A 15,494-nucleotide genomic window follows, 5' to 3' on the forward strand; every position below is an offset into this window, starting at 1 on the left:
GTTGGGGAGCAGTGTTCCAGACTCATCATTTACAGGGGCGCTGGAGCAATCAAGAGTCAAAACTACAAATCAACATTCTGGAATTGAGAGCGATCCGATATGCTCTCATTCGGATTCAGACCATGGTGCAGGGCCATCCAGTTCGGGTGCAATCCGACAATGCCACGGCAGTGGCTTACATCAACAAACAGGGAGGAACTCGCAGCTGGTCCGCAATGAGAGAGGTTGCTCAGATTCTCACGTGGGCGGAGCATTGGATTCCCGTGATTTCAGCAATTCACATTCCGGGAGTCGAAAACTGGGAAGCAGATTTTTTGAGTCGTCACACGATTCATCCGGGAGAATGGGAACTTCACCAGGAAGTGTTTCTTTCTCTAGTGGATCGCTGGGGAATGCCAGACATAGACCTGATGGCGTCACGCCTCAACAAAAAAACTTCCGGTTTACGGATCAAGAACTCAGGATCCTCAAGCATTTCTGATCGATGCACTAACAGCTCCGTGGCAATTTCAGCTGGGTTACGTGTTCCCACCAATTCCACTGCTCCCACGTCTACTCCAACGCATTCGGCGAGAAGGCCTTGCAGTAATTCTGGTGGCTCCGGATTGGCCGCGCCGACAGTGGTACACTCTTCTAAGCAGCATGGTCGTCGGAGATCCCTTTCGCCTCCCTCTGCGACCAGATCTTCTTCTTCAAGGACCTTGTCGCCACCCAGATTTAAATCGGCTGGCTTTGACGGCTTGGTTCTTGAATCCAACATTCTGAAGGCAAAGGGTCTTTCTCGTGCGGTTGTTCAGACAATGACTCGGGCTAGAAAGCCGGTGACTTCTGGCATTTACCATAGAGTATGGCGTATTTACATTGCTTGGTGCGAGAAAAGGAACTTGACTCCGCATTTGTTTAGACTTCCTCGCCTGCTCTCCTTTCTCCAGGAGGGTCTTGACAAAGGTTTAAAACTTTCTTCCCTGAAGGGTCAGGTTTCGGCCTTGTCGGTCCTTTTTCAAAAGAAATTAGCAATCATCCCAGAGGTTCAAACATTCCTGCAGGGAGTACTTCGAATTCAACCACCTTTTGTTCCTCCGATTCCTCCCTGGGATTTAAACTTGGTACTTAAGGCTCTTCAAAAGTCTCCATTTGAACCTCTAGAATCTGTGGAACTACGTTATCTAACACAAAAAGTTGTTTTTCTTTTGGCGATTGCCTCAGCTAGACGAGTGTCTGAGTTGGCGGCTCTTTCTTGCAGGCCGCCCTTGTTAGTGTTTCATGAAAATCGGGTGGTGCTGCGGACAAAGCCTTCATTTCTTCCAAAGGTTGTTTCAGCATTCCATTTAAATCAGGACATCGTTCTTCCAGCTTTTAATCCGTCATCTTCTCAGGGGGAGGATTCCCATTTGGCTCTCTTGGATGTTGTTCGGGCCTTACGTATTTATTTGTCTCGCACGGAGTCTTTCCGTCGTACGGATTCCTTGCTGGTATTGATTGATGCTCCCAAACGAGGTTGGCCTGCCTCTAAGAACACTGTGGCCCGTTGGGTAACTTCGGCCATCAGACAGGCTTACGTGTCCTCAAACGTTTCGGTTCCTGACTCAATTAGGGCTCATTCGACTAGAGCAGTTGGAGCGTCTTGGGCTGTTCGCGGTGGTGCATCTGTTGAGCAACTATGCAGGGCGGCGACCTGGTCGTCAGTCCATACGTTCACAAAGTTTTACCGGTTTCATACTTTTGGTTTGGAGACTGCCTCTGTTGGGCGTCGTATTTTACAGACGGCTATGCCGTCAACGTCTCCCTCCTCTCATTAGCTTGCTTTGGGAAGTCCCACAAGTAACGGCGCAGCGTCCCCCAGATGGAGGACAGAGAAATTGGGATTTTTGTTTACTTACCGTAAAATCTCTTTCTCTGAGTCCATCTGGGGGACGCTGCGATCCCTCCCATAGTTTGTCTGGTTTAATTGGTTAATTTTTTATTCTGGTCTATCTCCTTTGGCTTGGCTAAACGTTAACTGAACAGGGCTGAGCAGGAAGGAGATGGGAGGGGTTAGAGGGGGGAGGAGTCAGCTTTTGATAGTTCTGTGCCAAACTCCACTACCACACACCTCTAACCCACAAGTAACGGCGCAGCGTCCCCCAGATGGACTCAGAGAAAGAGATTTTACGGTAAGTAAACAAAAATCCCAATTTCATATACACCTTATACACACAGCCTGAAGGTCATTTAATACAATATTTTTAATAACTTTGTGTATGAAACAAACTTTGAGCCATCAGAAAACAAAGGTTTCATTATCTCACTCTCACCCCAAAAAATCCGTATTTCGGAATATTCCGTATTTTGGAATATTTGGATATGGGATACTCAACCTGTATATGTGTATATAATGTGCGTATGTGATAACTTATAATCTTTACTGACCTGATACATGTGGCTTTATCACCAGTGTGACACTGCCTATAGCGTAACAGCTGATACCTCTAAGTACATTACGGTAAAGGTGAAATTCGTTATGACGTTCACACATTAAGTAGTGCTGGTAAAGTATATAGCTATAATATCCTTACACACTGAAGAAAATACATGTTACATTATACTTGCAGACACAGTGCTACATACTGTATAAGAAGGTAATACTGCAGATACTGACCACGGATTGTATCTGATAAAGTCAGACGTGCTACACTGCTGCTGTGTGTACACCTCGTTACCTATGAAACTACCAGTTCCCAGAAAAATGGTGCTACTTACTGGTTATTCTGTGTCGGGTGAATGACGCTCTGATGTTGGCCCCAATCTCCCCATGTAGTAAAGTTCTCTTTCTGCCCTGTGAGCGGGTCACTGCCTCCTATTTATTCCTCTTTGTTACTTCTCGCGTTATTGCCGTCCAGCTGTTTTGTTTCATCAATCATGAAGGTGTTGGCAGTAGGTTTGATTAATTACCTTAATAATTAGCCACTGATGTTCTCATTGTGGTTACCTGCTTATATCTTCCCCCTGGAGGATTGTGAATACTCTGTTTTTTTTTGGAGTATGCCTCACACCTCGTTGGTTAGGTGATCTAATTAGGGACGCTGCACAGCTGAGAGTGGTATAATATATTAAGCAGTGCTGGCTGTGTGTGTGGTTCTATCACTTTTAAGGTGCATACACATGGTGAGATAGTATCTAAGGTTGAAAAAAGACAATTGTCCATCGAGTTCGACCTATTTGTGGTCTCCTATGCACGATTATTTTGTATAAAATTTTGACTGAAGTTGATGACTGCCGTTACGTTTTACCCCTCTTTTTTTATAATAACCATAGTGCGTGACTATGCCTCGTAACCCTGGATATCCTTATCCATTAGGAATTTATCTAACCCATTCTTAAAGGTGTTGACTGAGTCGGCCATTACAACTCCCTCAGGCAGGGAATTCCAAACATGTATCGTCCTTACCGTAAAAAAGCCTTTACGCCGTATTGTGCGGAATCTCCTCTCCTCTAACCTGAGCGAGTGTCCACAAGTTCTTTGTTGATCTAACCAAAAACAGGTCCTGCGCAAGATCTGTATATTGTCCCCTTATATATTTGTAAATGTTGATCATATCCCCTCTTAATCTCTTTTCCAGTGTAAACATGCCTAGTCTTGCAAGCCTTTCCTCGTATTCCAGCGTCTCCATACTCTTAATTAGTTTGATCGGCCGCCTTTGAACCTTTTCTAGCTCCAGGATATCCTTTTTGTAGTAAGGTGCCCAGAATTGTACACAGTATTCAAGGTGTGGCCTCACAAGTGATTTATATAATAGGAGTATAATACTCTCGTCCCTTGCATCAATTCCCCATTTTATGCATGCTAATATCTTATTAGCCTTCTTTGTTGCAGTCCTACTTTGGGTACTATTGCTTAGTTTGCTATCTATGAGGACACCTAAATCCTTTTCCAGTACAGAATCCCCTATTTTTACCCCATTTAGTATGTAGGTGTTATTTTTGTTCTTGTTACCACAGTGCATTACCTTACACTTGTCTGTATTGAAGCGCATTCTCCATTTCGCTGCCCAAGCTTCTAGTTTAACGAAGTCATTCTGAAGCGACTCGACATCCCACTCCGCATTTATAACTATACACAATTTGGTATCATCTGCAAAAATTGACACCATGCTCTCTAGACCTTCTGTTAGGTCGTTAATGAAAATATTGAACAATAGCGGTCCTAATACTGAGCCTTGCGGGACACCACTTAGCACTTCAGTCCAAGTTGAAAAGATCCATTAACCACAACGCGCTGCTCCCTATTATCTAACCAGTTTTTGACCCAAGTGCATATTGTGCTTCCTAGCCCTGATTCTTGTAGCTTGTAGAGAAGTCTCATGTGTGGTACAGTATCAAACGCTTTGGCAAAATCTAAAAAGATTACATCCACCTCTTTACCCTGATCTAGGTTTGCGCTTACTGTTTCATAAAAGCCAAATAAGTTGGTTTGACAGGATCTGTCCTTCATAAACCCATGTTGATTCCTTTTAATTACCTTATTGACTTCAAGGAACTTCTGAATACTATCTCTTAGAACAAGGGTGGGGAACCTCCGGCCCGCGGGCCGTATACGGCCCGCAAAGCCGTTTGGTCCGGGCCACCAGCTTGTGTCAGTGAGACACGCTGCCGCTCAGTCCGGCGGCAGCGTGTCTCAGCTGTCAGAACAGGGAGACAGGGAGGAGAGCGCGGCTGTCGAGTGGGAGCGGAGGCGTGTAGTACTGCAAACCAGCCGCCGGTCCGTGAGCCAATCGGAGCTCGCGGACCGGCAGCCAATCAGGAGCCGCGGCTGCCGGTTCGCGAGCTCTGATTGGCTCTGGAACCGGCGGCTGGTTTGAAGTACTACACGCCGCCGCTCCCACCCGACAGCCGCGCTCTCCTCCGTGTCCCACGGTAAGCAGCACGGAGGGGAGAGGGGAGGGGGGAGGGCATCTGTATACCTGGCACTGTGGGGGCATCTGTATACCTGGCACTGTGGGGGCATCTGTATACCTGGCACTGTGGGGGGCATTTGTATACCTGGCACTGTGGGGGCATTTGTATACCTGGCACTGTGGGGGCATTTGTATACCTGGCACTGTGGGGGCATTTGTATACCTGGCACTGTGGGGGCATTTGTATACCTGGCACTGTGGGGGGCATCTGTATACCTGGCACTGTGGGGGGCATTTGTATACCTGGCACTGTGGGGGGCATTTGTATACCTGGCACTGTGGGGGGCATTTGTATACCTGGCACTGTGGGGGGCATTTGTATACCTGGCACTGTGGGGGGCATTTGTATACCTGGCACTGTGGGGGGCATTTGTATACCTGGCACTGTGGGGGGCATTTGTATACCTGGCACTGTGGGGGGCATTTGTATACCTGGCACTGTGGGGGGCATTTGTATACCTGGCACTGTGGGGGGCATTTGTATACCTGGCACTGTGGGGGGCATTTGTATACCTGGCACTGTGGGGGCATTTGTATACCTGGCACTGTGGGGGCATTTGTATACCTGGCACTGTGGGGGCATTTGTATACCTGGCACTGTGAGGGGCATTTGTATACCTGGCACTGTGGGGGCATCTGTTTAACTGGCACTGTGAGGGGCATCTGTATACCTGGCACTGTGGGGGCATTTGTATACCTGGCACTCCTGGGGACATCGGGGCATTTGTATACCTGGCACTGTGAGGGGCATTTGTATACCTGGCACTGTGGGGGCATTTGTATACCTGGCACTGTGGGGGCAATTGTGGATCTGGCACCGCACTATTGGGGGCATATGTGTATCACGTCCCATTTTAACTGGACACACCCATTTTTTGGGCGCATGCGCGCCTCCGGCGCGCACACACAGTGCCTCTAAGGGGCAGACCTACTGGGGGGCAGGGTCATTTTTTGAGTTGAGAATTTTTGTACGGCCCCCGAAGGATTTTATAAATATCCAAATGGCCCTCGGTAGAAAAAAGGTTCCCCACCCCTGTCTTAGAAATACCTTCCAATACTTTCCCCACTATAGATGTAAGACTAACTGGTCTATATTTACCTGGTTCAGCTTTACTTCCCTTTTTGAATATAAGCACTACTTCCGCTATACGCCAGTCTTTGGGAACCATACCTGATATTACTGAATCCTTAAAGATCAAAAATAGCGGTTTTGCAAGTTCAGAGTGAAGCTCCATTAGAACCCTTGGGTGAATACCATCGGGACCTGGTGATTTATTAATCTTTAAATGTTTTAATCGGTCACAGACTACTTCCTTGCTTAAATAAGTACCTATCAGTGGGATATTCTCATTATTGAGATTGTGTTAGTCCCTGAATTGGGTCCTCTCTAGTAAATACTGTTGAAAAAAACTCATTTAGTGTGTCCGCTATGTCATTATCATTTTCGTTTAAGACTCACAACTTGTCTTTTAAAGGGCCTATACTCTCCTACTTTAATCTCTTGCTATTAATGTATTTAAATATTTTTTTGGGATTCGCTTTGCTTTCCTTTGCTACTAGTTTTTCAGTTTCTACTTTAGCCGCTCTTATTTCCTTTTTGCATATTTTGTTACATTCCTTATAGTGCTGAAAAGACTCTGCTTCCCCGTCAGATTTGTATTTTTTAAATGCTCGCCTTTTCTTGCCCATAAGTTCCTTTATCTTTTTGTTAAGCCACATCGGGGCACTTCTATGAGATAGTCAAAATTGACTTGCCTGCACAGTCTATCTAGGCTTGCGATACTGACCGCGCATCGAATCGGGATCGCAAGGTGACTTTCACCTTGCGATCTGCACTAACTTTTCTTACGATTTTGACTATATAGTCAAAATCGTAAGATAATGTGGTATATGCAATTGTGGTCGAATTGCAGCAAATGTCGAAAAACGGGGCATTTTCGACACACATTTACTGACTAAAATAATATGGAGAGATCAGAGCATGTTTTTCAGTGGGAAGGGGTGGGAATGGGTTAAAAATCCTGAAAAAAAAATGCGTGGGGTCCCCCCTCCTAAGCATAACCAGCCTCGGACTCTTTGAGCCGGTCCTGGTTGTAAAAATACAAGGAAAAAATTGACAGGGGTTCCCCCATATTTTTACAACCAGCACCGGGCTCTGCGACCGGTCCTGGTGCAAAAAAATACGGGGGACAAAAGACGTAGGGGTCCCCCGTATTTTTAACACCAGCACCGGGCTCCACTAGCTGGAGAGATAATGCCACAGCCGGGGGACACTTTTATACCGGTCCCTGCAGCCGTGGCATTAAATCCTCAACTAGTCACCCCTGGCCGGGGTACCCTAGAGGAGTGGGGACCCCTTAAATCAAGGGGTCCACCTCCAGCCACCCAAGGGCCAGGGGTGAAGCCCAAAGCTGTCGTGTCTCCCCCCCCCCCCCATCCATCTTCAATGGTGGGAACTTTGCGGTCAGCTGTGAGGTTACTTAGGAAGGTTGGACCCCACGCATTTTTTTTCTGGGTTTTTTAAACACTTTTGTGCCGTCCAAAAAGTTGAATCCAGGACGCACACTATCCGTCAATTGGTCCGTTTTTTATTGAATATGTGGAATTCGGGTCCAGGCGGCAGGGTGTCTGACTGTCGAATTAAAAAACGGTCGCATTCCAGCCGGAATTCGACCGCAATTGCATATACCCCAATATCTCACCATGTGTAGACACCATTACTGTTTGTAAGTAGTCCTATTGTATGTTTTCTATTGTTTGCATTCTCTCTGTATGATACAAGTTTCTTTCTCCATTGTAAAGTCTGTATTCCGCTGATCAATCTTCTCCATAATATCATTTTGTAGTAAAAAAAAAAAAAAAATTTTTTTAGATTTCAATTCTAAAGCAATGTAAGGTGTGTTGTTGTTTTTTTAGGCACATTACCCATTGTAACAGGTATCCTGTATTTGGTTTAACATCACTTAGGTCGACGTTCATTAGTTCAACCACTATTGGTCGACATGTCAAAGGTCGACATGAGTTTTTCAAATTTCTATTCATTTTTACAATCTTTTCATACTTTACGATCCACGTGGACTACAATTGTGAATGGTAACCTGTGCCGAGCGCAGCGCCTAGCCCGAATCATGGTGAGGGAACACGGTGGACTAATTGGGGTTCCTGGTCACTGTACGAAGAAAACACTAAAAAAAATGTATTTTATTTTTAGCTCATGTCGGTCTTTTTTCATGTCAACCAAATGGCCGTGTCGACTTAGTCACTGTCGACCAATAGTGGTCGACCTAGTTACTGCCAACCCAAGGATCCACACTATGGAGTTGCAGCATGCTTAGAGACGAATCGTGTGATCGAGTACAGTTTTTGTGTAATAAAAGTGCCTCCCCCCTCCCTTTTTTTTTTTATACATTCCCAGCAATACCACCAAACTAGGGTCTGTATGTTTTTTTGCAGCCCTGCCAAACGTGCATTAACGTCTTCATACACTGCGTCCCTTTAAAATGTTCCATTCTGCATTCACCTAGGAAGCGGAAGGGGGATGAGATTGACGGATCTGCCGTATCTAAAAAGAAGCTAAAGAAAGAGAAAGAAAAAGAATCAAAGCTTGAAAAGTTGCTGAAGGTGAGTGAAAGTTGCAGCTGTAGGTTGTTTCTAGACTCGCACACTATTATGTGTTATATAAATGTGTGCGAGCGAGTGTATGTATCGCAGAACTCACCCGGGTTTTGTCTCTGGAAACAGGAGCAGACGGAGCTCATCTGGAGTATAAAGGATGAGCTGAAGAAGGTCTGTAGCACCAATGACCTGAAGGAGCTGCTAATCGCCAACAAGCAGCAGGTCCCATCTGGAGAGACCAACGTAAGTCAGGTGGTGTGGTCACCACATATAAGAGAAATACACTATTTGTGTAACATGTCATTTGGAGATTAGCAGGGTTAATAGTATGGAGGCGGGAGTGTTCTTTGCCTCAGAAATACTGTATCACTTTTATGACTTGATTGTGCACACCATGAGTAGACACATTTTGTATTTATATTTGTAATGTTTCTTAAAGCTGAAATGTCTTTTGCTTCCGTAATGCTTTAGATCCAGGACCGGGTGGCGGAAGGAATGGCGTTCGGAGCTTTACTCCCTTGCGAGGAATGCAAGGGACAGTTTGTGTTCAAGACGGATGCTTATTATTGCACAGGAGACATCAGCGCTTGGACTAAATGTGTTGCAAAAACACAGACCCCCAGTAGAAAGGACTGGGTTATACCGAAGGTACGTACATCCGATCTCTAGCATGAACTCTGCTTGGAATAATTCTGGTCTTCAGCGTTCACCCAAACAGCAGCTTAGTGCTTTCCTCTCCTTGCTGGTGTTTCTGCAGTTTGCTCACATAGGGGGTTATTCCGAGTTGATCGCTCGCTAGCAGTTTTTAGCAGCCGTGCAAACGCTATGCCACCGCCCACTGGGAGTGTATTTTAGCTTAGCAGAAGTGCAAACGGTTGTATCGCAGAGTGGCTACAAAATTATTTTGTGCAGTTTCAGAGTAGCTTCAAACCTACTCAGCGCTTGCGATCACTTCAGACTATTCAGTTACGGATTTGATGTCACAAACCCGCCCAACCACGCCTTTGTTTCCCCAGCCACGCCTGCGGTTTTCTCTGGCACGCCTGCATTTTTCCACACACTCCCTGAAAACGGTCAGTAGCCACCCAGAAACGCCCACTTCATGTCAATCACTTTGCGGCTAGTAGTGCGACTGAAATGCTTCGCTAGACCCTGTGTGAAACCACATCGTTCGTCGTGACCGTACGTCGCGCGTGCGCATTGCGCCGCATGGGCAGAACTGCCGTCTTTTTAGCCTGATCGCAGCGCTACGAACAAATTCAGCGAGCTATCAACTCTGAATGACCACCATAATACGCAAATAACCAATAATGCAGGCAGCTCTCTGCAGACTGCTTTAGAAATACAATCTTCTAATGCATTTCAAATCCAATGTAGGTTTTATTAATTATAAAAAATACTATATACACACACAATTATATATAATACAGGTTGAGTCTCCCTTATCCAAAATGCTTGGGACCAGAGGTATTTTGGATATGGGATTTTTCCGTATTTTGGAATAATTGCATACCATAATGAGATATAATGGTGATAGGACCTAAATCTAAGCACAGAATGCATTTATGTTACATATACACCTTATACACACAGCCTGAAGGTCATTTAAGCCAATATTTTTTATAACTTTGTGTATTACACAAAGTGTGTCTACATTCACACAATTCATTTATGTTTCATATACACCTTATACACACAGCCTGAAGGTCATTTAATACAATATTTTTAACAACTGTGTGTATTAAACAAAGTTTGTGTACATTGAGCCATCAAAAAACAAAGGTTTCACTATCTCACTCAAAAAAGTCCGTATTTCGGAATATTCCGTATTTCGGAATATTTGGATATGGGATACTCAACCTGTATATACTCTGCCGGCCGGCTACATAAAAAGCCTATTTTAATTAAGTGTAAAGGTATTTATATAAAATTTGTTAAAACTTAATTTCAATAAACAATCCAATGAGAATATAAGTATTTAGGATTGTTTATTGAAATTAAGTTTTAACAAATTTTATATAAATACCTTTACACTTAATTAAAATAGGCTTTTTATGTAGCCGGCCGGCAGAGTATATATTATATATAATTGTGTGTGTATATAGTATTTTTTATAATTAATAAAACCTACATTGGATTTGAAAAGCACATTCTCAGATTGTATTTCCTTTGGTCTATTTTTGGGGTAAATGACCTATTACCCCTGAGAGAGCTGCTTTCAAAACCGACAATTGCAGCGCCAGGAATATTGTGTTTGTTGGTTTCTAATGCATTTATTTATTGTTTCCGTGCATCCAGGAGTTTCATGAAGTGCCGTACCTGAAAAAATTCAAGTTTAAAAAACGGGACCGGGCCTTCCCTCCATCGGCAGCACCAGCTCCTGTCAGTGCTCCAGCACCGGCTATACCGGCTGTTAAAGAGGAGCCTATTCCAGAAGGTAAATGGAACCTGGAAATGGAATCAAGCTGCAGCCATCTATGAATCAAGCTGCAGCTCCATGAGGGGCAATAATTATTACCATTATTCTAGTCCTATATCTAGGCAGATGAATCTGATACCTAAACAAGCTGTGTTTCTTTATCATCCACTAGGGGTCACTGGAGTACTCTTGGGATATGGACGGGCTTCCGTAGGAACAGCACTGAATATTTAAATTTAGAACACTCCACCCCTCCATATCCCCGAGTACCTCAGTGTTTTTTCTGTGCTCGAAGTAGTAACAGCTATGTGGCTGAGTCCACAATTACTTTGAATTTTTTCTTTGAATTTTTATTTTTATTTTTTCTATTTTATACATCCCTTTCCCCCTTCCAAAAGGCAGGGTCAGGGATAGTACAGCTGCTGTTAGCAGCAGGGGCGTGTCGGGCCTCTCTAAAAGAGCTCCCTCACAGCCACACACAGCCTCCTGCACAGGCTGGCCGGCGCTTGTTCAGAAGCCCCGTCGGAGCCTCCTCACAAGCTGCAGGATAAAAGGTATGTGAACGGCGGTCAGCTCCCGCTGCCGCCCCGAGGTGTGGGGACATTGTTAGCGCGCTGCTCAGCCGCCCGCCGCTGCTGTCCCCACTCAGCCGCCCGCCGCTGCTGTCCCCACTCAGCCGCCCGCCGCTGCTGTCCCCACTCAGCCGCCCGCCGCTGCTTTCCCCACTCAGCCGGCTGCCGCTGCTCTTCCGCTCCACAACGGCTCCGGCCGCCGCTGCTCTGCCGCTCACAGGGCGTCCGGCCGCCGCAGCTCTCCCGTTCACGGCGCCGGCCGCCGCTACTGCTCCGGGTCCCACCGCTGTGTTACGCGCTGCTCACCCGGGCTCACAGACGATCCACTCGGCGATACCCGCTGGGGCCCCACACGCTGCGCTGCCGCTGCTCTGAATCTGAAAGAGCATGCAGCCATTACCACAGGCGGAGGGGGGGGCAATAAATAAGGGGGCAATAGAGCGGCATAAGAAATACTGCAGCACCAGCAGATGCTAGGCTGCAGGGATATTTGCATTATAATCAGTGAAAGTTTGTAACCAGCACTAGGATTATATGTGTAAGCATAGCATGGGGGCCATTTTAACATGCTTCCTGTGTCTTCCTGCTGTGATTCCAGAACGTTCCTGTCCTACATCTCTACTCCACCGGAGGCGCAGGGGTGTTAGTGGGAATTTGGGATCACATTTCATAGTACTGGCCACGTGTACTGCACTTGGCCAGATTTATATACAGAGACACCTTACTACTATTTTACTGAGTCGTGCAAGTGTCTGTTTTTTGTGTATTGTATTGTCTGTCGCCATAATGAGTAAGGCACCAGCAAAAACTAAAAAGCATAATTGCAAAGTGGATCTACCACATGTACAGTATGTTTTGTGGATTCGGTTCACAATACCATTTCTGCTCCAGTTTTACAACCAATGTCCTCACCGGACCCTCCGTGGGGTATGTTAGTAAATGTACTAGATAGGTTACAATCAGAATTGACCGCCGCTCGTCAGGAGCGGGAAACGGCAAGATCTGAGTCTAGGGTGAGACCGCCAGAACTACCGGAGGCGTCTCAGCCTTGCGTAAGGTCCAAATCCATTTTGGGTAAACGGGATAAATTTCATATGTCTTATGATTTTCCAGTTTCTGCTATGTTGCACTCTGACGATTCCATGCCAGACCTCACGGAACAAGATGAGGGTGAGGAGGGCGAAGTGGAGTCAGATGGCGAGGATTTTAACAGTTCCGGCATTGATGATCTCATCAGAGCGGTACGTCAGTCTCTGAAGTTTACTGAAACTGAGGAGCCTCTCACAAATGATCAGGTCGTATTTACTAAACGACAAAAAACTCCAATAAGTTTTCCTGTGTCGGAATCCCTTAATCAGATGTTAGTAGAAACACGACAGAATCCAGATAAACGGTTTTCTATACCTCGCAGATTTAAGTCTAGTTACCCGTTTCCAGACTCTGTAACATGTACATGGGAGAATCCACCAATAGTTGATTCTTCAGTGTCAAAACTTACCAAGAAATTAACCATACCAGTGCCAGCAGCTACTACGCTTAAAGATCCTTCAGATCGCAAGATAGAAACTATGTTAAAATCCATGTATGTAGCAGCAGGTGTGATGCTGAGACCTGGATTGGTTGGCATTTGGGTCACTAAGGCACTCATAATATGGCTTACAGAACTCAAATCTGCTTTACATGACGAAAACCTGATACTTCTTGTAAATCAAATGATTGAGTCTGTAGAGTATCTCTGTACAGCGTCTACTGACGTCTGTCAGCTCACTTCTCGTATTTCATCGTCGCTAGTTACGGCACGAAGAGCACTCTGGCTGCGTGCTTATCATGCGGAGGCAGAGGTCAAACGAGGCATAGAAGCGTTGCCTTACGATGGCAAGAAGTTGTTTGGTCCTGAATTGGACGCATGGATTGCTGAGGCTACGGGAGGTAAGTCTGTTTTCTTACCATTGCCTCCACCGGTATCAAGAAGAAGGTACGCTGGACCTTCGTTCAAATCCTTTAGACCTCAGCCCTTTCGAGAACGTGGAAGAGGAACAGCCACGCCTGCTAGACGTGGTCGCGGACGTGGGTTCCAACAAACCAACACAACTCGCCAGGACGCTAAGGTTACCGACAAGCCAGTGGCATGACGGGCTACCAGCCCATCTCGGTTCTCCGATTGTGGGAGCACGCCTTCAGACGTTCCATTTGGCGTGGTTCCGCACATCCGCGGATGGGTGGATCCGCAATTTAGTGTTAAAAGGTTACAAAATAGAGTTCGACTGTCTTCCGCCTCTGCGGTTTTTCAAGACAGGATTGCCTCTGTCGGACGACAAGAGGACGGTTCTGCAAATTGCCATTCAGTCTCTACTGGATTCAGCAGTTTTGATTCCGGTCCCTGTACACCAACAGGGTCAGGGTTATTATTCAAGTCTGTTTGTGGTACCAAAGCCGGATGGCTCAGTCAGACCAATATTGAACTTAAAGGGTCTCAATCAGTACGTAACTTACTACAGATTCAAGATGGAGTCTCTGCGTTCGGTGATTGCGAGTTTAGAGCCAAAGGAATTTATGATTGCGCTAGATCTCAAGGATGCGTACTTACACATTCCAATTTGGTCGCCTCATCAGAAATTCTTACGGTTTGCAATACGCCAGAACCATTACCAGTTTCAGGCTCTACCGTTTGGCCTGTCATCAGCGCCTCGGGTATTCACCAAAGTGATGTCTGTGATGATAGCTCATCTCAGATCCCTGGGAGTGACAATAGTTCCGTATTTAGACGATCTGCTCATCAAAGCTCCGTCTCAACAGATACTTCTCCAACATGCGCTGCTAACATACGATGTACTGGTTCAACACGGTTGGATTGTCAACTTCAAGAAATCACATCTAATTCCGTCTCAACGCCTTCAATTTCTAGGTATGATTCTCGATACGGTCAATCAAAGAATTTACCTACCACAGCAGAAAGTACAAATTCTACGCCATCTAGTACAATTAGTGCTCAAGCCACGCACAGTGTCGGTACACTTGTGCATTCGCCTCTTAGGCACAATGGTGGCAGCTTTCGAAGCGCTTCAGTTCGGAAGATTTCATTCGCGTCCATTTCAACTGAATGTGCTCGCCCAGTGGTCGGGCTCGCATCTGCAAATTCACCACAGGGTGAGGTTGTCGCCAAGGGCAAGAGTATCTCTGCTCTGGTGGCTCAAGGAACACAATTTAACCGCAGGAAGACGGTTCGGAGGCTGGAATTGGATAATTCTAACTACGGACGCCAGTCTCAGAGGTTGGGGAGCGGTAATTCAAAATTGTCAGCTCCAGGGTCTCTGGGCGGATCACGAAAAATTGCTGTCTATAAATGTCCTGGAACTCCGCGCAATTTACAATGCGCTACGACAAGCAGTGCACATGCTTCGCTCTCAGCCTGTCCAAGTGCAGTCAGACAATGCGACGGCGGTCGCATACATCAACAAACAAGGAGGAACGAGAAGCCGCATGGCAATGCGGGAAGTAGCTCGAATCCTCAATTGGGCGGAATGCCACCAAGTGATATTGTCGGCCGTGTTCATTCCGGGAGTGGACAACTAGGAAGCGGATTATCTCAGTCGTCGGGATTTTCATCCAGGCGAATGGGCATTAAATCCAGAAGTGTTTCACATGTTGGTTCAGCGATGGGGTTATCCTCAGGTGGACCTGATGGCGTCTCGACACAATCACCAAACGTTCCAGTATGTGTCCAGAACAAGAGATCCAAAGGCAGTGGCGGTGGACGCTCTCACTGTCGCGTGGCCGTACAGTCTTGTGTATCTGTTTCCACCGTTTCCATTGCTCCCTCTGGTGCTAAAACGGATCAAAAGAGAGTCTGTCACAGTCATACTAGTGGCGCCTCATTGGCCTCGGAGAGCTTGGTTCTCGGATCTCCGAGGACTACTCGCAGACGATCCTTGGCCGCTCCCACTACGTCCAGAC

General features: G+C 46.1%; 1 protein-coding gene across 1 annotated transcript in view; it reads left to right on the forward strand.

The window, feature by feature from the left end:
- Positions 1 to 15,494, forward strand: part of PARP1 (poly(ADP-ribose) polymerase 1) — an 82,047-nt gene that overhangs the window by 46,095 nt on the left and 20,458 nt on the right. Inside the window, exons 5-8 of the mRNA XM_063918961.1 lie at positions 8,459 to 8,555; positions 8,676 to 8,792; positions 9,021 to 9,197; positions 10,848 to 10,986. Of these exons, the coding sequence (XP_063775031.1) occupies positions 8,459 to 8,555; positions 8,676 to 8,792; positions 9,021 to 9,197; positions 10,848 to 10,986 (530 nt within the window). The remainder of the gene's footprint in view (positions 1 to 8,458; positions 8,556 to 8,675; positions 8,793 to 9,020; positions 9,198 to 10,847; positions 10,987 to 15,494) is intronic.

Source organism: Pseudophryne corroboree, chromosome 4 (genome assembly GCF_028390025.1).
Source record: "Pseudophryne corroboree isolate aPseCor3 chromosome 4, aPseCor3.hap2, whole genome shotgun sequence".
Lineage (NCBI taxonomy): Eukaryota > Metazoa > Chordata > Amphibia > Anura > Myobatrachidae > Pseudophryne > Pseudophryne corroboree.